The sequence below is a fragment of the Chamaea fasciata genome, unplaced genomic scaffold, assembly GCF_029207755.1.
Source record: "Chamaea fasciata isolate MVZ Bird 193981 ecotype frontalis unplaced genomic scaffold, bChaFas1.0.hap1 SCAF_7, whole genome shotgun sequence".
Lineage (NCBI taxonomy): Eukaryota > Metazoa > Chordata > Aves > Passeriformes > Sylviidae > Chamaea > Chamaea fasciata.
Window position 1 is genome coordinate 55971479 of NW_027094092.1, and position 27669 is coordinate 55999147.

Sequence of the window (27669 nt, forward strand, 5' to 3'; positions counted from 1 at the left end):
TATAAATTATTTCCAATAGGATTTGAAGTGCTGCAGTTACATGAATTTGAAAAATAGAGCATACAGAACTGTATACCTTTTTCTAAAAAATCAGATTTTCTTCATCATTCTTTATCATAGTTTTGGGGAAAGCTGGCAATTCCCAGAGCCTGCCCCCAAGGTGGACTTCTGAGGAGCAGGAGTAGCTAGTCCTGCAGTGAAGGCATGGCCAAAGGATTTTCAGAAGCAAACAAGCCAGGACATGGCCAGCTGAGCTGTCAACTAATGTAAGCTCAAGCCAGTCACAAAATCATAGAATCCTTAAGGTTGGAAAAGACCTCCAAGATCATCAAGGCCAGCCTTAAGCCAAATACCATTGTGCCCATTAAACATTTTATGAAGTGCCATGTCTACTCATTCTTTGAATACTTCCAAGGATAGTGACTCAGCCATTTCCCTGGAGAGATTGTTTCAGTGCTTAACCACTCTTTCAAGTGAAGAAATTTTTTGTAGTATTCCACTCCCCTGGAGCTGTTTTCACAGCACTCAAAATACTCTAAAATGCAATATTTAAAATAACACCAACAAAGCAAAACCACCAAAACCCCACAAAAACAAACAAACATCTCAACAAAGCATGGAAGTCTTGAATATGTGTCGCTGAATATCAGCAGCACAAGGTTTGGACACCCAGCATAAGAAAGGAGCAGACACTTTGCTGTCTCATGACACACAGGCTGTTTTCCCCTGTTTGTAGCACGAAATCTGGTGTTTGCTGTGAGTAGAATGCTGTGGCCTCCCCTTACCAGCACAATCTTTCTGCTGCTTTTTAATTAAGCTTGAAAGGCTAAGGAGTGTATGTGAGGAATGAGAACATGAACTAATCAGGTTTGAATTAATATTTTTTTCCTCTTCTAAATTTGCATCTGACAGCAAAAGTGGAAGCCCTGGCACAGGCAGTGGCTTTTGGAGGGATTAGAGCTTCTCCTATCTTTGTTCTCTCCACACAAGGCATCACCGTGGCTCCCAGGGCAGGCTGTAAACTGGCAGGCCTGCCAGAGTTCATCTTTTTTCTTTTTCCCCCAAAAGCATCTCACCTTGTAGCCATGGCAACTTGCTACCAGGAACAGGCAGCATCCCTTCATGAGTCGCAGCATCCCTCTGTGGTCCACAGCATTCCTTCATGGGCTGCAGTATCCTCTCCTGGGTTACAGCATCCCTTCATGGGTTGCTCCCACATCTGCACCAGGGCTATGGAGCTGGAGACACTGGACAAGACTCCACATTAAATCTGAGCAGAGGAATGGGTCTGTTGTCTTTGGAAAGGCCATTATCAACATTTGAGTTTGCTGCTGTCACAAACAGCCCTGTACCTACAGTGCACCTTCTGTGTCAAAACCAAAAAAATCTCAATTTAGATGTGCATTCTGGGGGGGGGAAGGAATCTGATCCTTTTCCAGCAGCAAGGTTAAAGGTGTTAAAGGGATGGAGTAACACAGCCTAGGATTTTTTATTTTTGCTATTGCAGACGTTTGTTATACCCTTCACTAGTCGAGTTGTCCTTAAGATGCCGTCTCATTACAGCAGCACTCTCCCTTAGTGAAAATTTCTTAATGAAGATTTCTTCATGAAGATTTCTTAATGAAAACCCTTACTTCATGTTGTCAGTAGGTTGCTCTTTATTTACAAAGCAGTCCAAACCCTTCCCTTTCATTGTCTTGAAGCGTCATCCTGCTTCTCCTGAGGGCCTGAGGAAAAAGAAGAGGTAAGAGACGAGTAAACCCCCAAACTCTTGATTCTGACAGCATCTTCTTATGGCTGCAAGAGGAGCTGGGGGCAGTTCCCTCGAGGCACCATCCTGAGATGATGAGGGGAAACCTCACTGGGCACATCCTGACCTGAGCCAGCATGCGAATGGCCTGATGTGCAGCGTGGCTCCGTCCTTGTTACCACCTCCTGCAGTTCTTCTCCTGCTGCCCAAAAGCATCGCTGTAACCAGGAGCTGCAGCTCCACAGGTCTCCACATTGACCCCTGTGAAATCATTCTGGATTTGCTGGAAGTGGCAATTCTGTGCCTGCAGAGCAATGTGTTCCGAAAGTCAGCTAAAAGGCTACACTGGAGTCCCACATCTGCATTGCTCATAGTCTGCAGTGCTGATACTTCTGTGTGCCCACCCCTGGGTTTCACCACAAGTGTTGTTTCTCATATAATGATATCCCTGGAAAAGTGCAAATCTTCAGATTCACACATGCATCTATGACAGCAGAGATGGAGAGACTAGACTGGTTGGAAAGAGATGACATTGTGATGACACTTGTAAAAAGAGAAGAATCCATAGGGTTGTATTATTCCAATGAGAAGAGTTCATTGGCAGATTACCACTGCTACCACATAGAAACTTGTGCCTTCTGGCTCTTCACAGATCTATTTAACCTTGTGAAGTTGCACAAATGATTCAAAGAATCATAGACTAGAGGCTTTCGACGACACTTTCTTGCTTCCAGCTCCTGGAAGCATTTTGCTCACCAAATATCAGTTTGATTTCAAACTCGGAGACATCTCGTGGGAGATCAGAACAGCGGGCTGTGAATAATTGAGGAGGCTCATAAAGCATCCCTGGCCTGGCTGGCCAGAGGACCACAGTGACCAGGACCAGGGCTGCTAGAACCATCCAAAACAGACACTGCCAGTGCAGTGTGGAAAGGAGCGTGTCTTCCTCTGAGCTCTCCTCAATCTCCTGGAGCAGACGAATCATCTCCTCACACAGATACACCTCCCGCTCCAGCATCTTTCTGGCTATTGGCCATGTCTTTTGGGTTGTCCTCCTTCAAGACAGCCTGTACAGCCAGCAGAAGCAGAAACAGCGTCGTTGCAAAGGACATGGCCTGAAGGAGGTGAGAGGAAAGGGGACTCATCAGGGTGGGAGGGAGTAGGGAGCTGAGGGCACCCAGCACATCCTCAAAGTCTCTCTGGGCACTTAGCTCTCCCTCTGGGTTAGAAGCACCCCTGGGCATCACTCTGGTCCCCTATCCAGCCCATCCTTTCCCCTTCATGACAACTTGCCAGTTGCCCAAGTCCAGCTGCAGTGGGGCTGAGGCTGCCTGTGGATACCCCTGGAGACAGGTCCCATTGTGCTCTGTCCTGAATGATGTCACAACCACAAAAGCCTCATTTCCTGACTGATAAGATGATGATGGCCCTGGACACAGCTCCCATTGATGACATACCCATCAGAGTGACATCACTCAGCTGGAAGCCCCAGCCTTTGTCCCGCCCAGTGCAGCAGGTCCAGGCCATCATCACACCAAGTGCAAACCCTCCTGAGAGGAATGAGGTCCCAGGGGCTCTCTGCACAAAGTGGGCTGATCCCTTAAAGCTGTAAATGAAACAAAATGCCAGTTGTCTCCCTGGTCCAAGTGTAAAAGAACCACCACTATGCCATGTGCCCAAGTGGCACATGTCTTTTAAATTTCTCTTGGGATGGTGACTCCATCACTTCCCTGGACAGCCTGTTCTTCAGTGCTTGATAACCCTTTTGGGGAAGAAATTTTTCCTTGTATCCAGCTTAAACCTCTCCTGGTACAACTTGAGGCTGTTTCCTTGTCCTATCACTTGTTAGCTAGGAGAAGAGACCAACCCCCACCTGGCTACAACCTTCTGGCTAGACTTACAAGCAGACCTTTAAAATAGATTCGGTAGGGAAAGGGGGTGTACTCCCAAGAGTCAGAGAGGAGCCAGGAAACACCAACATTTTAGGAAGCAACAGGGAAATACCCGTAAATAGGTGTATTTACAGAGCTAGGCTGGGCAGTAGGGGTGTGTGTGTTGTGCTGTGTGTTAAGGAATGGATTGTGAAGAGCTGTGTCTGAGGAACAGCCAGGAACTGGCTGAGAGCTTTTGGACACAAATCAAAGACCAGAAAAACAGAGGGCACCTTATGCTCAGGGTCTGCTCCAGGAGTCTGACCTGCTGGCCCTGTTGGTTCTCGTGTTTCAGCTGCACTAGCATCTCGATCCCAAGCTCTCATCCTGGTGGGGGTTTCAATCCTCCGGCTTGTCTGCTGGGAGGGCGGCACAGCTGGCTCCGAGCAATCCAGAAGACTTCTAGAGAGTGTCAAGGAGAACTTGTTGGTCCAGGTACTGCCAGAGAAGAAGTGTGACTGGGCCTGGTGCTCATACACAAATAAGCTCATCAGAAGTTAGGAATGGAGCCACCTGGGCTGTAGTGACTGTGCCCTGAGGGTGCTTGTGATCCTGATGAGAATGGGCCTGGTGAGGAACAGAGTCAGGACCCTGAACTTTGGAAGAACAAACTTCCAGCTGTTTAAAGGATTCACATATGAGCAGTGGGCAGATTTAATCTGTTTCATAGCCCTGTGCTTTTGAGAAAAACTAAAAGCAGGATTTGAGTAGAATATGACTCGTTTACTTCAGTGAAGCTTTCTTGCTTTTCAGGCTTCCTTTATACCTGCTGCAGCACCTCTGGTATTTGCTTTTTCTGCATATACAAAATTCAGATTGAACGTAATGGCTTTACACAGATGTGGCAGACATCCATGCTGCTCTTCAGCCTTTCTGATAAATCTGAAAGCAAGATATCCTGCAAGATACATGATTCTGTTGAAAAATTTTTAGTCTCCAAATGTCTGCCTTGCTAGTTTTTGGAATGACCCTGAGTAACAACGGGTTAAATTCATCTATAGTGAAATTTCAGATTAAGAAGAAAAGGTATGATGGATTAATTTTTCCTGAAAGCCCTTGATAAAAATATTACAAGAAATTAGTTCCTTTCATAGAAAACCATTCAGTGTTCTTGTTTTTTCCTAGAAGTCAGGAAATTTCCTTTCTTTCTCTTTCCATCAGTTTCTACCTCATTCTGTTGCTTTCCTATAGTGTCCTCAAAAAAATTCTTTGTTCCCTTTCATTGTAGTTATTGGATTAAAAACATTGTATAGAATACAATCATTAGATCAGTTCAGATAATATTTGCTCTCAAATTACATTCCTTACATTAGGGAAGGGATAGACAGAAGCACGTAATGGAATCACTTTGCCTTAAATTAAGAATGTCTCTTTAAAAAAAAATTCATGAGTCTAGAATAATAATGTTCACAGTTGGTGAAATGTCACTGATTTTATTTTAGTTCTATAAGGGTGTGGAAAGATCCCTTAATTAATTATATTTTTCCTGAAAGTACTTAAATAACATTTTTCTCAATGATTTTTGGAGTCCTTTGTCTCCTTTTCCACACTGTATCATAAAACAAACAGATGAGTAATTGTGTAATATAATTTTGATGAAACCATGCAAGAGATAAAACATTTAAAATATTTTTGCCATTTAATCTATTGCATTTGCTCTTGTTCTCAAATGTTTCATATTAAAAACAACTCGGCCACTTTTCTGTGAAATTTGTGAATAAAATGCACTCCCACACAAATTAACATAATATCTGCTATCGCTTAATTAAAAATAATTATCTTCAGAATGCACAGCATAAGTTGCTGGTAACCAGGAAGATACTGCCTATAGTGTTAAATATTGGACAGACAGGCTGAAACATTGTGAATGGTTTTATTTTCCTCAGGGTTTGTCTGTACTGCACATGACAGGTTCATACAGAGCTACTGGAAACCAACTGGCCATGGCATCAGAGAGGTTGGAGCTTCTTAGTGGTGAGGGCTGTGTGAAGTACCAGTTTGTCACAGTTGCAAAACCCTAGAATTTGCACTTACTAAAGCTATTTTGGATATATAGTGAAGGCAAACAATTTTATAAAGTGATGACTGTTTTGATGCAGAACAAATGAAGTAATGGGTAATTGATTTTCCTTGCTACAGCAGTCCCCTACTCCCGAACTCCTTGACTTGTGGAGCGATAAAGTAGTACTTTGGATATTCTCTAGCCCGCCTTGTAAATGCAGATTAATAAAAGCAAAGCACAGCTCTTTTATCCAGTGTTTTTGCAGGGCTGCATTCTCACTTTGCTGCTAATGAGCATCAGGAAGTAAATAGCTACCAGAGTGCCTCCTGAAATATAGTCTCAGGTGAGGAATTATTAGTTAGCCGGCGAGGGTATCCCTCAGTCACTGAGCTGCCCAGTTTTGTGAGCGAAAGCTGGATGCAGGCACACATGGACTGACCCTTCTGCAGACCATCCTCTGCACTACCCTGTGGAAATATTATCAGTGGTGGCAAAAAGCTTCCATGATAGCATTTCCTGCATGGATTTGTTTATAAGGAACATAGTCCGTAAATGCTCTTAGAGGTGAACAGCCTGAAAGAGGGAACACATGAAGGAACCAGTGTCCAGTACCAGAGAGAACTGAAGAATTTCTGCAGCCCTGTAGTCACCCTACACTGAGCCCAGCAAATGGTCACCAAGACGATTAAAAGGATGGAGAAAATGACCACAGAATCCTTGAATGAGTGGGGTTGGAAAGGACCCCTAAAGATCATCTAATTCCAATGATGGGCAGGAACACTTTCCACTAGACCAGGCTGCTCAGAGCCCCATCCAGCCTGGTCTTGGTGCATGTGGAAAAGCCAGCTGGGCAGGAATTTATTCAGCCTGGAGAAAGGAATGATCTTTTCAATTCAAATGCATATAAGTACACCCACTAGAAAACACAGCCAGAGTCTCCATTCATGTGAACATGGAAAGGATAAGAAGCAACAGAAAAAATTGCAGCAAGACAAACTCCAATCAGATATAAAGAGAAAAATTCATCATGAGACCCAACCAGCACTGTTACAAGTATCCCAGAGGGGTTCTGGAACTTCTTTGGGGATACTCAGAATTTGACTGAGTAATCTAATGTAACTGCTTTAAGCAGTGGAGCTGGACCAAATGACCTACCTTATTCAACTTTTCTAAAACAAAATGCATCACTAACCTGACAGCTATGATAGCAGTTACATGCCTACCACAAGGCTCTGAGAACAACTTGTAAAGCCACAGATGTACTTCAAAAATTTGAAATGCTGGGAAACGGAAGCTTGAAGAAGAAGATTTGCATACAAGAACAAGACTAAAATGAGAGGACAAGATTGAAAAGAAAGAATAGTGGGCCATGTTAAAGGCACTATCTAATTCTGGCAATAGCAGCCCTGACACCTGCTGACTAATTTAAACTTTATTTAGCCTTGATGAGGCAGTCACACTGGGAATAAAGCAGGAAGGGACCAGCCCTTAAGGCTCTGACAGCTCTCAGATTTCCTAGGGATTTAAAAACACTCAACAGTTCCAGGGAGAAGTGGCAGATTTTAACAAGGCAGAAGAAGAGCCCAGTGAGCAAATAACTTGGGAAGTTACTCTTTCCTTTCATTATGTTCTTTTCCGTAGCACTTCTTTTACTTATTATTCATGACTCTTTTAATTTCTCTTGCCTATTATTTTTTCCAATGCTTCCTCCAATCACATACATCCATTTCTTCTAGGATGTTATACATGGTCTGTGAGAAGACAAATAAATGCACGTGGTAGTTAAGTTGATTTCAGGATTCTTCTGGCAGTATCCATCTCAATTTGCTTTGCTGCTGTACAGAGTATCAAGAAACATCTGATTATAATCTTTATGCCTAGGTACAGCTCTCAACTCAGTTTAACTGAATAATCAAAATTGGGGTATTTCTATTTCTTGTGTGATCCTTTGGGATTAGAGCTCTGATGACGTTTCTTATAGATACAGAACACACCATCTGTGTCTTCGTACATGGAATCTGAGATAATGTGCCTTAAAGGCAAGGGGATTCTAAACAGATTTCTAAAAGATAGATTCTAAAAAAAAAAGGTAGATTCTAGACAGATTTCAAAAGACAGCTGATTTCTTAGGAGCCTTGGCTACACTAATGAAAAAATTATGCTGTTTACTGTTATGGTTTCTGCAAAACACAAAGTAGAAGAAAGGTAGTGGATGCTGAAGATAAGGAAGTTGAGTTTATCAGTGCTTTGGGTTCTTCTGGTGTTCTTGGAAAAAGTGGAACATCTTAATCAACAAGACCAGACTGTGCCTGCCACTACTAATTGCACATCTAACCTACAGGGAAAGTCAGTGTAAATTTTCAGCTTCACATGCAAAGTTCAGTGTGATTGAGTCCTCCTGTCTTGGGCTGATGAATTACTGTTATCAGGAGGTTGCAGTCTTATCTCAGTTGCTGTACATGGGATGCTGTACAATAACTGAATGAGCAGAAACATAATCCATTGAGATGAATACTCTTTAGCTAACATTAAAAATACAAATATATATTCCCCTTTCTACTACAAACTCTTCCTACAGCGTACAGAAATCTGTAAGTTTAATCTGCAAGTACTTCAGATACAATATTGGACCACAAAGTACTAATAAAGGCAACAATATGTTCCGTATATTAATGCAAGTTTTCTTGAAGCAAACTTCAGATGAAAAATCTGGTGAGTAGAGTTGGAAAAAACACCCATCTTTGATAGTCTCATCTGAGAGTAGGGAGGGAGCACAGCACACATGAATCTTACTTTCCTGGTGAGCCTCATCATGGGGGACTTGGGACTTCCTACTCTTTTAAAGAACAACAGACTGCTTTTCTCACCCAGAGACTGATGGAGCACTAGGACATTTTCAGTACTCAGAAACAATTCTACTGATGTTTACTTCCCAAACATCACATAAGTCATTAACTGTTACTGAAACAGTCAATTCATACATTCAGGAAAGCACTTTGGAATAATAATGTAGGTGTGTTGAGAAGTAACTGTGCCATCCTTCCCTTGCATTCAAATCTGTTCATCAGTCTTTGTTTTAGGGAATGTAAACAGGAGGAATTCAAGCTTCAGGGGACATGCTCTGTAAAATTAATTCTTGTAATATGGGTAAGGTTTCCTTTGGGGAAAAGGAAATAAGTGTGCGGAATAGCATATAAACAAATACCAGAGGAATTTTAATCAGCCTGAGTGAGGCAAAGGGAAACAAGTTTGTTTCAATGCTGAAAGTTTCTCAGAACTTCAAAACTCTCCATGGTGCTGAGAAACTTCAGAAACAGCTCAGTGAAAGGTTGGTGTCAAATCCACAGCTACAGCCTCAATTTACAATCTGAACATTAAGTACAGCAATCCTATTTTACTGTCCAGCTAGAGGATATTGCTGGAGATTGCTAGCAGAGTGGCGTCAAGGCAATTTTTTACAGTTCTTTTCAAGTCAGATGACTGAGCACAATATTACCCAAGTTAAAGCAGTGCACAGAAGTTACCAGCTGATGCAGTTTTAACATTTAAACCCAAATCTGTATTAGCTGGAACAAGATGTTTCCATTTGACCACAGGTGCTTCAAGCAAATCACTAGGTACAGCTATTTCTTCCAGCACCTACATATTTCCTCAGATTTAGATAATCATTTGCAGATTTGCCCCATCCTGTTCTTTCTACAATATACAGTTTATTGAATTAATTACACCACCGATCTGTCTGACAAAACCACTAGCTTGGGGAACTTAGCTCCTTCTTCACTATTTGAATGTTTGAATGCAATTTCTGATTTATTTCCTTTATTTAGTAAATGTATTTTGCAGAAAAAGAATCACGGAGAGTCCTAAGTGTTGTGGAAGGATTTTAGAGGGCTAGAGAAAAAGAAGTACCTGGAAAGGTGGTCAGTTTGAAAACAGATCAAGGCTCCACAGGCTATGAAATAGAAAAAGATGAAGACAGCATATGTTGGAAGCAGTGATGAGCTGCACTTGGCCAAAAGAGCACTTGAAGAAATAGCAAGATGAGGAAAAAAAAAGAGACAGGTACTTTTTTTCCTCTGTATTGCTATTACAGTGAATCATTAAGGTCTCTTAAGGCACTCTTTAAAACCTTATTAAACAGGTTTGGGGTGCTCTAGTTAATGCAGGTTGGCTCTCTGTTCGAATGATGGTAGCTTGAGGAGTTTTTAAGAGACTTCTTCAGCAACCTGAAAGAATGAGTTTTTTGTCACAAAAAGAGATGGAATACATTGCAGGAACTGAACAAAAGGACTGTTTGTGAGAGAGGAATCACAAGAATTGTATTGTTCCTTTAAAAAGCAATCAGGAGTTGGTTTATCTAGAGTTTAAAAAAAAAAGAACAAAGAACAATTTTAGAGGTTTAATTAAAAACAATTTTGATCTTTTATTGAGAGTGATTTTAGTAACAGTCTCACTGCTCTCACACCACTGCTATTATTATTGCTGGGAAAGTAATCATGTTCAGTGGTTCACTACAGCACGCTGGCTTCACAGAACATGTTCTGAAGAAAATGTGCTCTAATAGCAATGCATTGCTGGCATCAGATGCAAACATTAGATGCATAGAGTAATATAGAGTTGCAGTTACTTGAAGAACTAATTACAGCTTGTAACTGTTGGGTTCTTTAGCATCAGAGCAACTAGGAAATGCGTTCAGTAAAATCAGAGGTGTGATGCTATGGGCACTAGCTTCAAGAGATCAAAATAGGAGACCACATTCTATGTGTGGCTCTGCTCTTATTTGCAATACACAGGGTAGCTCTCGTGTAAAATCTCCCAGGTGGGTTTCTTTTGTTTTGTCCTGCAGAACGATATGTTTAAGTATATCTAGAAGTAAGTAAAAAATACATATAGATGTGTGTGAACATGTGCATGTTTAATTTTATGTTTCAGGCAGCTTTTTGTTAAGATGGTGGCATCTTCAGGTACAGGTGGATAATGATGACTGTAAGAGATGCAAAGTTACTTCCCAAGAGAGAAACCTGAGGATTACAAACTATGTAGAATGTTTTAGGCTCACATATAAAGCAGCAAGGAAAGGCTCACAGCTTAGAAAGTAACTTAAACAAACTTGTATATAGATTAACATCTCATTTCCATTACATGGATAATATTTACAGTGTACTTTTCCCATTTATGTTTGTATAGGTTGTCTAATCTACTTTTCACAGTATGGGAAATTTGAAGGAATTAAAATGAAATAAAAATCAAAATGAGTACAAGGTATAGTCAGGAGATAATGAGGTCTACTACATTTAGGTCTAACACATGTATTTTTTCTTCCCAAAAATGTAACTGAAGAAGCAGTAGGCAAGTCCAGCCCTACTGCATGCTACATCATGGTAAAACACCCTATTTCCACAGAGCCATGTGTAGTGACTTGGAGGGAAAATTACTTTTGCTACCTTTGGACCACCTTTAAGTTGATATACTTCAGGTTATAGATGTTAGTAGTGCATCCCAGTTCTGGAAAATGTGCTTAATGAAGGCTGTTTCACTAATGAGAGTGGAGTTTGGCATCAGAGTGCTCTGGAGGTCCTCACCCTGTGACACAAGGGGGTCTTGGCAAGTGGGTGCAGTCAAGGGAAAAGATGGTTGGCACTGCTGGGGCTGCTTTTGGCAGCCCTCTGGTACCCCTGGGGTGGGTTTAGTTTCCCTGAAGCACAGAATCTGACTACAAGCAGCCTTCAAATCAAAACCTCAGGTGTTTCTGTGAGCTCAAATAACTGGCTTCAGGATGTTTAGATTCTGGGGACCTGAGTATGCTGTTTGTCTTTGCACTTCCTTGGTGAATTTTGGCACAGAATGCAAGAAAAGCTTAGTCAATGGAGTCTTGGAATGGTTCTGGATTTTGAATGCTGGTTTCCCTTCATTTGAATGCCAGATGTAAGTAGTGATCCTGTCCCTAGTGAATTTAATGGCAAGAATTCCTTCAAAGACTTCAGCAAGGACATGACTTCTCAGAGAGACCATGCCCCTCCACCAGTAACAGCTTCATGCAGCTAAGAATTTAGAGGCAGATCATAAAAATATATAGAAATGAGGTTACATTCCCAGAAAAGAATCACTGAAATAATTTTGAAAATGATTTTTCCAACACTAATAAAGAAAATGTAATAGACCATTTTATGCTCCCTGTCCTTAGGCTATGCCTTATACCATGATCAATATAAAAGAAAATGATATTTCCTTGATTACTCATTCTAGCAGAAAATGAGTTCTGTTACCTGAAAATTTAGAAGTTTCCCAAGTAATAGGATAGCCTTTGTACATCTTCAATTTTTGATGTTATTGAGTAGTTCATGTTATTTACTAAGATGTTTTAGTCTAATCATTTTTTTGACAGGTTAAAATACCACTATTACAGTGGGAACATTCTCCTGACAGTGGAAACCATTTAACAAATTAGATGCTGAATGCAATTTGCTGGTCAGTGATGCAGAATATACAATGCATGTGCAAGAAATAGTTTAAATATCAACTGGAAACTAACTATGTAAATTTCACAAAAGGATCCTGCATTGTGCTGGCGCTTTCTCCTTCTTCCCAGAGTGCAGAAGACACTGGCAGGAATAATCTGAGCAAATAAATTGTATAGAAATCTGTCTGGTCCAGAATTACAGGCTCTTCTTTCAGTGCTGAGCACACTTAAAAAAATAGATTCTAGGATTTGAAGGAGAGTGGATTAACCAGAAGTATTCATTAATTCTCTCTGGTACTCATACAATAGTCATCAGTCTTGAGGGGTGTCTGCCAAAGACAAGCTGGTACCTTTCAAAGTGTTTGTAGGGAAGATCTGCCACCTTGGCTTGCAAGAGTGTCCCTGAGGCACCTTAGCCCTGGTGTGGGTCCTGTTTGGTTTGTGACCAGTGCACATCAACAACAGCAAATCAGCTGTGACAAAGAGAGATCTCCCAGCTCCTGCAACTGCTGAAGTTTCAGCAGAACTGAGGTTTAACTTCAGCCAGCACATCCCCACTCGCTCACTCACTCTTTCTTCCCCCCAGCTGGGGGGATGGGGAGAGAATCAGAAAAGTAATAGTGAAAAAACCTGTGGGTTCAGATAAAGACAGGTTGATAGGGAAAGGAGGGGACACCCACACAAGCAAAGCAAAACAAGGAGTTAATTCACTGCTTCCCGTAATCTGACAGGTGTTCAACCATCCCCAGGAGAGCAGGACCCCATCACACGTAACAGTGAGTTGGGAAAACAGAGAGTTTTGTTTTCCAGTTCATGCACAGAATCACCAAAAAGAAAATCTGTTCCTTTCATCCTCGTATTTCTTCCCTAATCCATTTCTGATGTCTTCAGGCAACAGGCTCTGGTGTTGTCTTCTTGACAATTTCCCCACTAGCCCTAGACTGCATGTATTTTATCTTGTTTCTTGTGGTTGTGTCTTTGTATGTGCACACTTCTGGGGTTTTTGCCCCTCTAAATCTCTCAAAAGAGGTGTATTAGCCAGATGGTTTTAGTTTGCATGTTACAAAGATTTCACCTGTATAGAATAATTGAATAGAGTCATTATTTTACGTGTAAAATTTGTTCAGGCATGGGCCTCTCTTGCGAGGCCTCTTCTATTCCTTCCTAATTCCTACCATCACTATTACTACATCTCTTCACAATGCTGCCCAGGCAGAGATTGACAAAATAAGACATTAATTAGTGACATGTCTCTAATGTTAATTATTGTTTTGGCTATTCAAGATAATATAGCTTTGAGGGATAAGTAGGAATGCTCTTTGCATTCAACTGCACCCACCATTTCTAGTTTTTGACACCTTTTTTATTACATTCGTGACTGATGCAGTGGAAGTAAGTGACTGCAGCTTCTGCTGTGTTCAGTATTCACAATCCTGTGGATTCTGTGAATATCCTTTCTTGACTTTCTTCCTGGCTCCTTGTTTCGTGTGAGGATCCCTCAGAGCTTTGCTCTTCATCTTGTACATGAGGAAAGTGTCAGAAAGAGATTAAGGTTAAAATGTCAAGTTTCTCTCATTTTTACGTGTTGATTTTATGTGTCCAGGCCCTGATCCTTTCAAGGGCACTCTACATTATTGGACTCTCAGATGGAAGCTGGCCTTTGAAAACTATCCATTGTTGCTTCTTGCTTTCTACATTCTTCTTGTTAAAAATCTCTTTAAGCTGATGGGCGTGCTGGTTTCCATTCTAGCAGAAAGTGGGAACAATGTTGAGCCCCTTTGTTTAACTATAATTGGAACATGGGAAGCTACTTCAGAGACCACTGTGAATGCCAGTAAAACCTGGAACTGTTGATCTCCTTGTTGGTGGGTGTGTGATGAAAATAAGCAAGGAAAGAGTCAACTAAAAAGAGAAGTGCTTCTAGTATGAACTTGAGAGAAGAACAAAAATTGCTTGGAGCTTTTTGTAAAAAATATTTCTGGAAGAATAAAATGAACTTCCAAATGATTATTTCCTTGGTCAGAGAACAAGTGGTTTACATGTATTCTGCAAATAAACATCCAGAGAGAGATGACTGCAGACCCCACAGAGTACAGGAGCATGGGCTTAGAACAGAGCTAGACCACAAACACCCACCAAAAAAATGGTTTAATGAGCACTTGGATTAAAACAGTGGTAGATTGGAACTGAGCTCATCCAGGACAGTCTTCATTCATGTGCTATGTATATTCTGCTTCCTTTAGCAAAGTAGTAGGTGACCTGTTCTCTGCTAATACATTGGCAGCTTATTTTCTCTAATGTTCTACTACATTTAAAGCCTATTTGCATTGAAGACTTTGCCTAAATTCCTAGCGATTCTGGAGAAAATCCACTTTTTCTCCCTCCCTCTCCTTTTGCTGGGATAGCTTCCTGTGAAGTTCCCAAGCTGAAGCGGCTTCTCCTGGATCAGGGGAGCTCCAGAGCCAGCATGAGGGACAGGGAAGGACCATGTGGTCCTGAGAAGGCAAGAGAGAGATACTGCCAGAGGTGATGGCAGCGAAATGTCAGACAGGAGGAGGTGTCTAAGCCAACCTCTGCCAGTAGCTGCTGCCATTGAGAACATTGATTTTGAGGAAAAATTGAACTAAACTTGTTGCAAAATGAGATCTGATTTAGAAAACTGCACATTAAAAAGATGTGTGGTTAGAACTACCAGGTTCTTTATCTGCCTCTTTGTGGTGACACTGAAAAGAGAAATAGCAGTTTCACCACTGTGATCTTTCAGGTGGCAAGATGTTCTTAAGTACCTGCAAAGATCAAAAAATGAAGTTCAGTTGCTTCAATTGCTTTAAAAACTTTGGGAACCTCTTAGCCACTTCAGGTGTCTTTGTAACTCTCTTCTTTTGTTCTGCTGGCATCTTCTTCTGTGTTTGAACTTTGCTTTGCTAGTTAGATTTGGGTTATCTGCTGTGGACGGAAAATGTATTTCAGCTAACTTGAGTGTATTTGTTGTCTTGTAAGAGAGACTGAATTCAGAATAGCTGTTCTGGATGTCTGTTAAAGAACTATTGAAGAGCAGTGGGTGTGACCAATTACATTTCACCCCCATACCAAATCCACTTCATTAGTGATTGCTTTAAGCTCAAAGGCCTTATCTGTTTTATCCAAACTATTCTCTCTCCTCTCATTGCCTACTTTCTGATAAACTCATTGCAAACAGAGGAGGCAGCAATCATTTGCAGGTTTAGGTGGAGCAGATCTCATGAACAGGTGTTATGACATTACTTGTTATCTTCTGGAATTGCATGGTTTACATTTTCAGGTATCATTTACAGGTATCACCTGTCAGCTGTCTGTCTGTAATGTTGTTAATCCTCTCTGCTGATATTTTGTGGCTTTATGGAAAGGGCAGCCTTCTCCAAGGACTCCTACACTCTAATGTACATTTTTGGGGTTTGTTTCCTAAACTTGTCTAATAGACTAAATGTAACTGGATTAAATGAAGTGGAATGACTAAAAGCCTCCCCCAAAAATACTTTTGACTAGTGTACTGTAGGGTAGATGGGAAATGAATCTATTGTCTTTAGTCTTGCAGTGTATGGGGAGGAATTCCTTTAGGGATTAAGTAGCAGGTTGGGGCCCTGAAGGGTATTTGAGGTAGGTGAAAAGGAGGAGAAGGAAATGAGTATTAATTTCTCAGACAGCAAGAAAAAAATCCTTCCCCATGATTTGACCGTGGTTGTGTATTGGCAATAAACAACTTATGTTTGAAATGTTTGTATTAAAGGGCTTAGTTTCTGTTATCTCTGTGCCCTATTTCTCTAGAAGCAGAAAGGCTGGAGAAACAAATTTTGCTTTTGATTTTGGGGAGGCAGAGTTGCCTCTTTCATAACACCTGCCAGTAAGCTAAGATTTCAGAAGAAAGCAATATTTGTTTATAATAGTTTATTATAATGTATTCATTTAATTGCTACTTCAGGACTAATGTGTCTACATACAGATTCTGGTCCAGCAGGATGTTCAAGGCCAAGGAGACCAAGGGAAGATAGAGGAATCTGCTGTAAAGTCAAACATGTAAAGTCCCATGGCTGGGAGCTGCATCTGGAAGGACTTGAAAGAAGGCAGAAGGGAGTTTGAGCTGTGGCAGGGGGGGAAATCCTTTGGACCTGAGAGACCAAGCCTCCTATTTAGTAATATCCTATACTGTATGTGTGATATGGAGACTCCTGGGTTTTTCATGTATGGTTTATATAGATGTTTTAGATTCATGTTGAGTCTCTGGAAACCCAGCTTTTCTACAATTAAAAACCAACTTGAATTCAAAATGACCTATGTTGAACATGTATTTGATGACATAAATTGGAGGAAGTGAAAGTCGCACAGAATCAAGAAACACAAGTACCACATTCTCAGCCAGTGGCTTTCAGCTCTTAACTTTTGTTGTCTCTTGCCATGACTGCAACTAATTGAGAAGAGAATAAAATACTGCAGCAATCTTCAATCCTAATGAATGTTGCAATAATTTATTATCAAATAATTTAAAACTTTACTTGTTTTCTTCTGTGTGCTACTGGGGTAGAAGCTGTGGTAGCAAAGCAAGCTGTTCACCCACTAGGTACTCACAGGGAATGAGGAGAATATACCTTTGCAGAAACAACACAGGGATGGGTAGTTTTCTTCAAATTATTTTAGGTGTAATTGTGTTATTTATTTCTGCAAGTGTAACATTGCATCCTTCTTTTCCTTATAGTCTACATGTTTTAATGGATATGTGAGAAAATGTGGAGCCATTTTACAGCAATCAGCAAGTGTCCTTAAGGAGAATGCCGCAGGAATTTAATGAGGTACGTAAAAACCTGTAACCACTGATGAACAGTGTCCAGGAAAATTCTTTCTGCAGTTCTGCTCTGGCCCTGCTTCTTCACTCCTCCTTCAGAGTGATCCTTTTACTATAACACCTCTAAAACTTGTGATAGGTGGTAAAAATGTTCTTTGTTAAGTGAATCCTCAAGTTAAGCCACTGTTCAAATTGCTTATATAGAGTGAATTTGCTGGACAGCCAAGTCGTGATTGTGAGGCCTGGTGCTGAATACAGTGGGAGTGCTGAGGAGAAAACTTGGTGCTTTTCTGGGGATTATATGGACAGTACACACCATGGAATGGGCACAGCGTGTCCTGTGGCCCCAGGAACTGCTCAACCTTCAGTAATTTTAGGTGATAATGATGTAAGTAAATTTTTCTGTCTGGGATGAGACAGTCATCAGGGATGGGTCTGCATTGTCAAGTGGGTAAATTTACCCATTTTATTCTCTACACTACCTTTGTCTAAAGGAACTGCTTTTTGAATATATTGGCACTAATGTGTTTTCCTTCATGTACTTGGACACACAGGGGAGTGTAATATCCTGAACTACATCTGATTTGGATTATTTTTTTCTTGTGTATTGCCTCAAGGCTCCTTTTAGCTGCTCCCCATGTCTGCTAGGCAGGTGCTGCTTCACTTACAAACTGCTGCAGCTTGGGGTCTGATCATCTCTTTCCATGTGTGGAAACTCCTATTTTGACATTCCCATCTTTACAATTCCTCCCAAAAAACCCTAGAAAATACATTAATTAAAGGCCTTCATTTTATATTATATTAGGAAATATTAATTTACATTATATATATAAAAGAGAGAAGTTGACTTATTTTTCTTTGTCTGTTGCCAACCTGTTCCTGATCATTTACCTAGATATCCTTCATTCCATTTGGTTATCTAACATGTAACATCTTAAAAACCGTGCAAATTTTCCTTGATTGAAGGGTTTTGTTTATATAACCCAAAATAGCTGTGGCTCCTAACTGAGTGGAGATCTGAATGGAGAGGAAAGATGTAATCCACAGGTAACCCCTTCATGCTGCTCCCAATGCTTATTTGGTTCCCAGGTATTTCAAGTAAATGACTTACAGGACCAGGGTCTGGTACAGATTGCTGAGGGGCTACATCCGGATGTGAGGGGAATGCAGCCCTTTTATGTGCAAAAAACTAAGGTGCACTTCTATAATGTTTAGCTGAAAACCTTTACTCTCTGTCCCGTTAGCCCTGAGGGTGACAGGGAACATGACCTTGTCCTTAAACAGACATAAATAGGATTATGTAGATAGGGTCACACTCCATATAAGAACTAATCATCAAAAAGCACTGGCATTTAAATCCCCTCTAGCTTGCAAAAGGCTTTATCTGTTAAAACAAAAGGAAATTCAAATTAAAAGCAGCAGTGTTTGGACCTGCAAAATTGTAATGTGAGAAGGCAAGGAGGCTCAAGGAAAGCACAGAGTAACAAGGTAGAGACAAATTTGATACTGAGAAAAATTGCATTAGCAAAAAGTAATTATGGGAAGGGCTGACTGAGTGACAATGATATTACCTTGGCCTGGTTCTGGCTGTGCTTGCAGAGAAGATGTTGATGGCAAAGGGGGCAGAGTTGTTTCATCTTCTAATTCTGACAAGTAGTTTTGGAAAGTTGTGAAGACTTGAAGGTGTTTTGGTATCCAAAATGCAAGGATGAATAAAATGAGGCTTTATCTGAGCAAATTTATAAGCATATTAATTTCTCTTGAGTAAATGAAATTAATGCTTAGCAACTAATCAAGGATTTTGAAAGACATTGCAATGTATAACTGAGGAATGGATCTTGCTGACTGTGTTCAAATTTTATGAGTTTTTCTGTTGTTTTGGTTTTATGTTTGTTTGGTTTTGTGTGATTTTTGTTGGTAAGTGCTAATTCAGTTTTGGCTAGGGTAGAGCTATTTTTCTTCATAGCAGCTGGCATGGGCTGTGCTTTGAATTGGTGCTGGAAAAGGTACATCTTGAAGCTCAGTAGCTGTGCATGAGGCCATGCTGGAGCACTTCCACTTGGAGCAGGTCCAACCCTGAGGGATTGCAGTTTGTGGATAAGTGCAAGCTGGAGCAGGAATGAAGGGAGGACGCCATTGCAATGTTAAACCATAAAAGCTCACTCGAAGGGATCAGGAGTGGAGATGGTAGTGGAAATTGTTTAAATTGTTGTGATCCATGACTTGAGCTGTGTGTTATGAGAGTTGCTACAGCAGGAGCCACCAGAAGCAGTGGAGGACAATCCTCAGAACTGTAGCAGACACCTGAACTGAGCTGCCTTTTGTGTCTGACAACTCCCCACAGCACAGCAGCTCTCATGCCCTGAGTGAGCCCCATACCAGATGGAGCACAAAATCATGGGCTGAATGAACCTATTGGACATTTTGTGAATGCTTGTGTTCTTTTATGGACCCTTTACAGACATTTCACAGGGGTGGTCCATAGACTGTTATCTATTAAATGTATTAAACGGTGCAAATGAGGATAGTGGGCAATGATGATGTGTAGGACCTGAGCATGATGTAAACGGTATGGGGTAAGAAGTGGAGGTTGTGCTGGTTTGGGCTGGGGTGGAGTTAATTTTCTTCATAGTAGCTAGTATGCAGCTGTGATTTACATTTTTGCTGCAAACAGTGTTGATAACACAGGGATGATTTTATTATCACTGGGCAGTGCTTACACAGAGTCCAAGCTTCTCAGCACCCCACCAGTGAGGAAACTGGGGCTGCACAGGAATCTAGGAAGGGACAGCCAGGACACCTGACCTCAGCTGACCAAAGGTATACTCCAGACCACAGGGTGTCATGCTCAGCATATAAAACTGGGGGAAGAAGAAGGAAGCGAGGGGACGTTTGGAATGATGGTATTTGTCTTCTCCAGTCACTGTTAGATGTGATGTAGCCCTCCTTTCCTGCCTGCCCATGGGAAGTGATGAATGAATTCCTTGTTTTGCTTTGCTTGTGTGGGAGACTTTTGCCTTACCTATTCAACTGTTTTAATTTCAACCCACAAGTTTTCTCACTTTACTCTTCCAATTCTGTCCCCCATCTCACTGAGGGGAAGTGTGTGAGTGGCTGTGTGGTGCTTAGTTGCAGGCTGGGGTTAAACCATAACATGCAGTAAAACAAAGATATTATCCCAGATGGGTTCTGGTTAATTTGCTTTTCTTGAAAATGAGCGTAGTTACATTAAAGAAAAATAACCCTCCCTTGTCTGTGTTTGTGCATCTGGTGTTTAAAAAACAATGCCAAAGGAGCTTATTTATTGTGCTGCCCAAAATGTCTAAGATGAGTACATTTCTGCTTCAGAAGAAATGTTAATTATGTTTCAGGTTTCCCTGTGACAAAGATATAAAAAGTTTGATTTAGCCTTTTAAAAACCTCAATGTTTGGTGCCAGAAATTTCTGGTTAATTAACCTTCAGATTTCTGTGCTACATATGAGAATGCTTGGCTTATAAAATGATTCCGTCGTGTAAGAGACTTAACTGCAGTGAACGACAAATTCAGAGGCTTGTTATGTCAGAAAGGAGGAGGAGGAACTTCTGTTTAGGACTTGCCTTCAGAGGGAAGGGAAACACTGATAGTATCCCTGTAACCTTGCACTGATGAGCAGGCACCACATTGCTTTGGAAAGATTCATATTTGAGATCTGATGACTAAGTGGTGGTGGGCACAGCTGCTTTAGAATCAGAGATAAAGGAAAGAAGGAAAACAAATCCAGAACTGCTATGAGAAAATCTTGCTGACATGTAATGCTGTCAGAGCATTTATAAAGAGCAGAAACCCTATTCAGTGTCAATCAGGTACGTGCTATAATGAATGAAATATTTATTATTGTAAATGTTGCCAGAGGTCTGCAATTGATAGTTGCTGGATTTATGAACAATAGCTTCTGTGAGAGAAATTAGATATTTAAATTATCTAGAGTATTAGTTTTCTTTCCAGTGTAAATTTGATCTCAAAGTTTATCGGTTTATGCAGATTAAGTGATCTTCCAACAGGTTTGGGGTTTTAAAATACTTGTGGATACAGAGAAAATGATGGAAGTTTGTTATATTTTAGGTCTTTGGCTTAAGAATCTTATTAGAATGGGGTTGCTGCACTGAGAACAGGAGTGTTTTGGAACATATATTAGGAAATTGGTGTTTTAAGGTTTTTGGGAAATTCCACAGATAAAAATACTAATAAAAGGCAAATGCTTCTTCCAAGTATCACAGCAATTGGTATCCTGATTCAAACCAAATTGGGGTTACTGGAGGTCTCTTGACTTGACTTTTGAAATTCCAAATCTCTCACTGATAAATGTCTCAGTTTTGTTTCTACAGTTCTGAAGTAGTTTTCCCATTGAAGTTGGTGATATAGATTTACACTCTTTTAATATGATCTTCAGCTTTAAGAAGGATCTTCCTAATTAGACAATGAGCTCCAAGCCTGTTTTTAAAGTTTGCTTTGGCACTGCTAAAAGGTTTATTTAACAATAACTAAAGATTGGACAGCACATGTGTAAATCTTCATCAGACCCATCAGAACGTTTGCCTGAATGCTCATAAAAGACTTTTGGCTAGCAATGGCAAGAATGATCTGGTCTTTAATCTTGGATGCCTTATAACCAAGGTTTTATTAGAGACAATAAATTTCAGCCTGGAGAGAGGATGGGATAAACAGCAAATTGTGCAGTTTATACCTTGGAATGGTTGGTAAATGTGCTATTTCTTTCTGGGAAAGGGTTCAACCTTGTCATGGGGAGAATGATGCACAATTACCATTTGTGTGTAGAGAAAGTTTTGATATGATTATGGGTGGCATGAGAAACTGCTTTTGAACATAAAGTCATTTAAAATTTGCTTCTGATGTGCTCAGTGTTACCAGCAATGTATTTTCTCATCCATATCCTTGAAATTCCTTGCTCATCTGTTGTCCCCACAAGAGGGGGAGAATTCTGAGACTGGTGCTTTTACTGAAGAAACAAATACATGTTGTATTTCTGCTTTAGAGCTTTAGAACTTTTATTTGATATTTGAGAACTTTATTAAAATTCTTCTTTCTGTTTGTGAACAAAGTTCAAGCACTCCTTTGTGGCTGTCCTCCTTTTTTCTTTCCTTTCTGAACTTTCCTGTACCTTTTAAAATAAGCTGTAACTTGCATTTTGCAGACACAGTGACTGTAACACAGCGTTAGTGGAAGTCAGCTGTAGTGTCTTCCTTGTCAGGCTGGTAACTCTGTGTGTAAGTGAACAGCTCAGCTTCCTCTGGCTTTCAAAGGAGAAATAGCAATAAAAATTTTGGACCTGAAGGGATGGAGCAAATCTGATGCTTCTTTGCAGTTTATCTCTTCAGTGCCGTAAATGAGGACCAGTAAATGGAGCTTCAAGTGTTTCTGGAGAAAGTGAAAACACACAAACTATTTTATATTCTTGAGAATTTTTTGGCTGATAACCTGAAAAACTTTAAATATCAGAGGAAGAAAATGCTCATAGTCTTAGAGGTGTTCTTAAAATGTTGTGACTGCAGAATTGTCTTCAAGAAGTCAGCCAGTGTGAGTGTCTATAATGATGTTCTGATCAAGAATGGATTAACATGTATTCATTAAAACAACTATAAATCCAGCTAGTACGTGATCTCTTTAAATGCTCTTAGTTTTAGACCTGGTTCTTGAATATTGGCTTAAAGGAAAAAGTAGGAAAGAGCTTACTGTGACAAGGGATGGTGATCTAGGGGGATGACCAGATTTCATATTCATTATTTTACAGTGCTCTTCTCCAGCTATCTGCAGCATGCTTTGGCTAGCAGCAAGAAATATTCACATAAAAGAGTTTCCTGGTCCATTCCTTGAGTGACAGGACATAGGAAGCTCAGCAAGCAGGAATCCCAGAATAATTTCTCAGATTTCATTTTAATAAGACTAGGAGAGAATTACAATTTTGTCTTAATTAGTATGTTAGATAAATGTCCATCTGTGAGAATCCTCAATAAAATTCTGACTGTCTCAGCTGAGACAGTATTTTACTCACGATAAAAGGCAGGTTTTCATGTCTAGGTTAATGATGTGACAAATCTAGAACAACTTTCTTTGTTTAAGGAACTAAAACATATACACAAACTTTTGTTACCTGTGGATGGTGTTAAATGTATCAGACCTGGGATTTCATGCAGCATTATAAGAGTATTTCACAGCTTGAAAGGCAGGAATAAGCAATGCCTTGGTTTCTGTGCTCTTTCAGGGCATTAGTGATGGTGGAGAGAAAGTAAAGGCATGATGGTTCATTTATTAGGTGTTTGTAAGTCTTTTAAGTCATCAAAAGTCAGGGTTGAAAAAACTGCATTGAAAAAATTTCATTTTAAAGAAGTTAGAATAAAATTGCAGAGATGAAGATATTTCGTCTTGAATTTGCTGTTAGTATGAAGATGCACGACAAAATTAATGCAATTGTAATAGTCTTTTACAGAAATTTCAGTAAGAAAATTAATTTACTCTAAGAGATAATAGAAGAGCCGAAGGACTTCTGCATTTTGTGCCTATTCATACATAGGTTTAATTTCTATACCATTGTAGAAAAGATTGCTTATTCAACTTTTATGACTAAAAACACAAAAGTTTTACACTTTTTATTTACTCTTTGGCTACCTAAATTAATCCTAAATCATGAATCATTTGCATAGTAAAAATGCTGTCTGGAAAAAAAAAACACTGTAAATAACACCATTTCATTTGGGGGGGTGGGGGAGGAGAAAGTAGAATAAGACATATTGCAAATTAGTCTGACAGGAAAAAGTCCACTGCTTTTTCTTCACTTTTTATGCCACTGAGATCTGAAAAAATTATTACCTGACAACATTTCTTCAAAAAAGGCTTTCTTTTGCCAAAGACAGCTCTGGTTATCACCACTGTTTTTCAGCCCGGAAAAACAAGAGGTTATTTGAGGAGCCTGAGGCATGGCATGCGCAAGGGAAAGCCAATGTCTGCTTAGCCAGGAGCAATGAATCCTGCATTTCCTGACACTGCCAAACAGAAACTCCCACCTTGTCTTTTGGAGCTATGGCAGGTCAGACCTGCCAGGGTGGTAGAGCATGAACTGCAGAAATAAATGAGTTCACATAATTTGGGGATGTGTCCCACTTGTCCACCAACATCAGACTTGTTGCCTATAGATTGCCAGGGGGCAGGTTTTAAGGGCCAGTGATGACTTCTCTCTTTTGTCAATTGGCAAAAAGACTTAATCTTATCACAGGTCTTTATGCCTAGTGAAGGACAGCTGCTACCAAGGGAAAGTCTCATCTTTGTTTTCATCAGAAAACAAGATAATATCTCCCATGAGAGTGTAGGAATTTTCAAATTCCTACAATCCCTATTGGCTGATTTACTTGTTTTTCTTCCCATATTGACTTTTTTAGCCACCATTTCTTTCCTCTCAAATTTCTGCCTGACATGAGTGCATTGCTGCAGGCTGTGCTCTCTTTGTGCTATTGTATATCCTCACAGACCTGAGTGGGGAAACTGCTGTGGGAAAAGGAAAGAAGTGAGGTGGAATTTTCAGTTCCCAATTTATTTATAATACAAGAGCTGTTGATTTGTTTTAAGAGTAAAGAGAAGGAACCTGACTTGAGTCAAAAAATCTCAGCCCCTGTGCCAGCTCGTGTCTATACCCTGCCAATAATAGAGACAGTTATTCAGAAACCCTCCAAGCTGTGTAAAAGTTCTACTGGGCAAAATGAGGCATTTTATTATCCATATGCTTTTTCCCTTGTTGAAGGTAGAGGATTGAGCATGGGACTCTGCTCCTCAGCTGACTAGAATTATGTAACATCTTTGATGGCGACATGGGCAGTGGGATCTAGGGCCTCCTCAGCAAGTTTGCTGATGACACCAAGCTCTGTGGTGCAGTCTCTGCTCTGTTATTGTGAAAGCCTCCCTGGAGTGCTGCATCCATCTCTGGGACCCTCAGCATCAGAAATATGAAGAATATAAGATTTAGTGAGTCCAGAGGAGGCCATGAAATTAATCAGAGGGCTGGAGCACATCTCATATGAGCACAGGCTGAGAGAGCTGAGATTGTTCAGCCTGGAGAAGAGAAAGCTCAGTTACTTCCAGTGCCTAAAGGAGTTCCAAGAGAGCTGGAGAGGGGCTTTTTACCAGGATGTGTAGTGATAGAACAAGACAGAATGGCTTCAAACTGAAAGAGAGCAGGTTTGGTCTGGATATTAGGAAGAAATTCTTTACTGTGAGGGTGGTGAGCCACTGGCACAGAGTGTCCAGAGAAGTTGTGGATGTCCCATCCCTGGGAGTGTTCAAAGCCATGTTGGATTGAACTCTGAGCACCCTGATCTCATGGAATGTGTCCCTGCCCATGGCTTGGGGAGGCTGAAACTAAGTGACCTTTAAGGTCCTTTCCAACCCAAACCATTCATAGATTCAGTTATAATTCTGTGAATACACATTTTGCAAATGACTAGTAAGGAATGGAGTGGAGGAAGGCATATATACATTTGTTCTAGGACACTGTCATTAAGAGAGAAATGTTGGGTGAAGGAATTAATTCCTCCTGGATCCAAGGTACTGGTGTATTCCATGCTACTGTGGCAGAGCTATGGTGTGGTAATCAAAACAAGAATGATATTTTTTTTAGAATTAGCTTCATTAATTGGTATGTGCTGAGAGAGGCAAGTGTGCTTCAGAGATGCTGGATACAGATGCATATCCCAGCTCCATGAAAGTCTAAATCCCTGTGCTGCTCTTCCCTGCCTTTTCTTGCATCCGAGGAGATGCTTTTTTTTGGTAATGAAGTTCTTACTGGATAAGGGTGCTATTCTTTGTACTGGCTTTTGCCATAATACTGCTGCAGATTGAAGCATGGTTACAAAATCCTCAGATAGATCCTTGTAATTATAACTTGTGTAATAGTTTTAATAGATGTTACTTTCCAATGGAACACACTACAATTTTCATGCTGAATTGCAAATATTCTTTTTGATCAAGAAGTCCACACTGTACTTTGAAATAATTACATGGAGAGTAAAGGAGCTGAAGTGTCTCAGTTTGCATTTGTATTCTTGAGCAGGATGGTGGTTTTCATTTCTGGTGTCTGAAATCCTAAGTCTATGAAACATATTTAAGAAATGCAAATCATAAAAAGCTTAAATCCGCTCTCAGATCTGGTAACATTTTAATGGTCCACAAATTTAAAGGCTAAAAACTAGTAAAGTCAACCTTAACTCTAATTTGAACTGAGATCTGAAAATATTTTCCAGTAATGGGAAGGTGGGAAGGGAGATCTAGAGAGCAACTAATCCAGCATCCTGCTCAAAGTGAGTATTTTATAAATCTCTCCAAAGGTAGGGATTTCACAGCCTTTCTGGGTATCCTGTTCTTGCACTTAATTCTCACTGTGGAGATTTTTTCCCCATGTTCTACTGGAACATTTCCTTGCACGGGCATATGATTGTGATCTCCTGACTTGTGCACTCTCTGTAAAAAGAATCTGGATTTCTTGTCTTTGTAAGTCCACTTCAGGGGTTAGAAGACTAAAGTTGTGTATTCAAATCTAGTTCCTTTGGTGCCCCCATGTCATATCCATTGAGCCCTGAAATGTATTTATGGATGTTTAGAATAATCTAGGAGCTGTCGGTGTCCTGAGTAACTCAAAGGCTAACTTAGGCTAAAGAGTGCTCATTTTACTTGTTTCAAAGTATTCTTTCCTGTGTGATTTTGAGCTGCAGTACTTTGTCTAGAGTAGGCCTTGATGTCATTGAGGACAGGTTATTAATTTTGGAGGAATGAGTACCATATTTGAAGTTTGGACAGATAGCTATGTTTGCATTTTGCTTCCCTATCTCTCCCCTACTTGTTGCACCCAGTCCTTCTCAGGTAATAATAAACTTGTTTACTTGGCTGCCTTCTGTTGGCAATATCTGGCGCTGCTGTGTTTAATGAGTAATAAGTTTTTCACAAAACCTGAAGCACAAGTATCATCATCAGCAATGACTTTCCTGTAATAATCACTTTTCCAGAAGATGATTCAGTTTATTGTTGCAGTGAGTTGTATAAAGCGTAACTTAACAGAATATTAATAGAATGCTCTGCAAGATGACTGAGGATCTTTGGCTGTGGGGTGGTGGAATGCACGCTTGCTGAATCACCTCTATTAAACCCAAAGGCAGAATGATTGCACTTTAGTTTTAGCCTAGCAGAGAAAAAGGTCATCTTGATATTCTCTATTGCAAAAAAATCTTTACTCAAAATACATATAAAATGCTAAGCATGTTGTAGTGTATGTTGATGGAAGGGTGCCTGAGAATATCCATCACTCCCTTGCTTTTTGAAGTGCTGTACTTTTCTAGGAAAAGCTATTGTATTATGTTCCCAAGCAGGCACCCTGCCCTCTCTGCCTATTTTTCCCCTTTCCAAAGCTAAAAAAAAAACAACCAACCAACCAAACATAGAATGGAGGGGGGAAAAAATTAATTAGTTTTTTTCCCCACAAGGCTTTTAAAGAGGTACTTGGTATAGGTAATGTGCAGTAAGTGGCTTTCAAGTTTGTTGAAATACGTCAGATGGCTTAATTATTTACCCATGTGTCTGTTTGACTATGACATCTAAACCAGTTCTTGTGCCTCATCTGGCGTGTCTTGCATGGTGACTCTCAAGGAACATTTGGTTGTTGTAGAGTTATTCG

At 40.4% G+C, this 27669-nt stretch overlaps 1 protein-coding gene across 8 annotated transcripts in view; it reads left to right on the forward strand.

Annotated features, from left to right (window-relative positions):
* Window positions 1–15322: 15322 nt before the first annotated feature.
* Window positions 15323–27669, forward strand: part of ESR2 (estrogen receptor 2) — a 46576-nt gene continuing 34229 nt past the window's right edge. Inside the window, exons 1-3 of one of the 8 annotated variants that reach the window (XM_066188991.1) lie at window positions 15323–15392; window positions 16123–16327; window positions 16873–16966. In XM_066188991.1, coding sequence (XP_066045088.1) covers window positions 16946–16966 — 21 coding nt within the window. In that variant the 5' untranslated portion in view covers window positions 15323–15392; window positions 16123–16327; window positions 16873–16945. Of the gene's footprint in view, window positions 15393–15479; window positions 15576–15720; window positions 15780–16101; window positions 16328–16872; window positions 16967–27669 lie in introns of those variants that run through there. The other 7 variants (XM_066188987.1, XM_066188993.1, XM_066188988.1 and 4 more) reach the window with 7 other exon arrangements.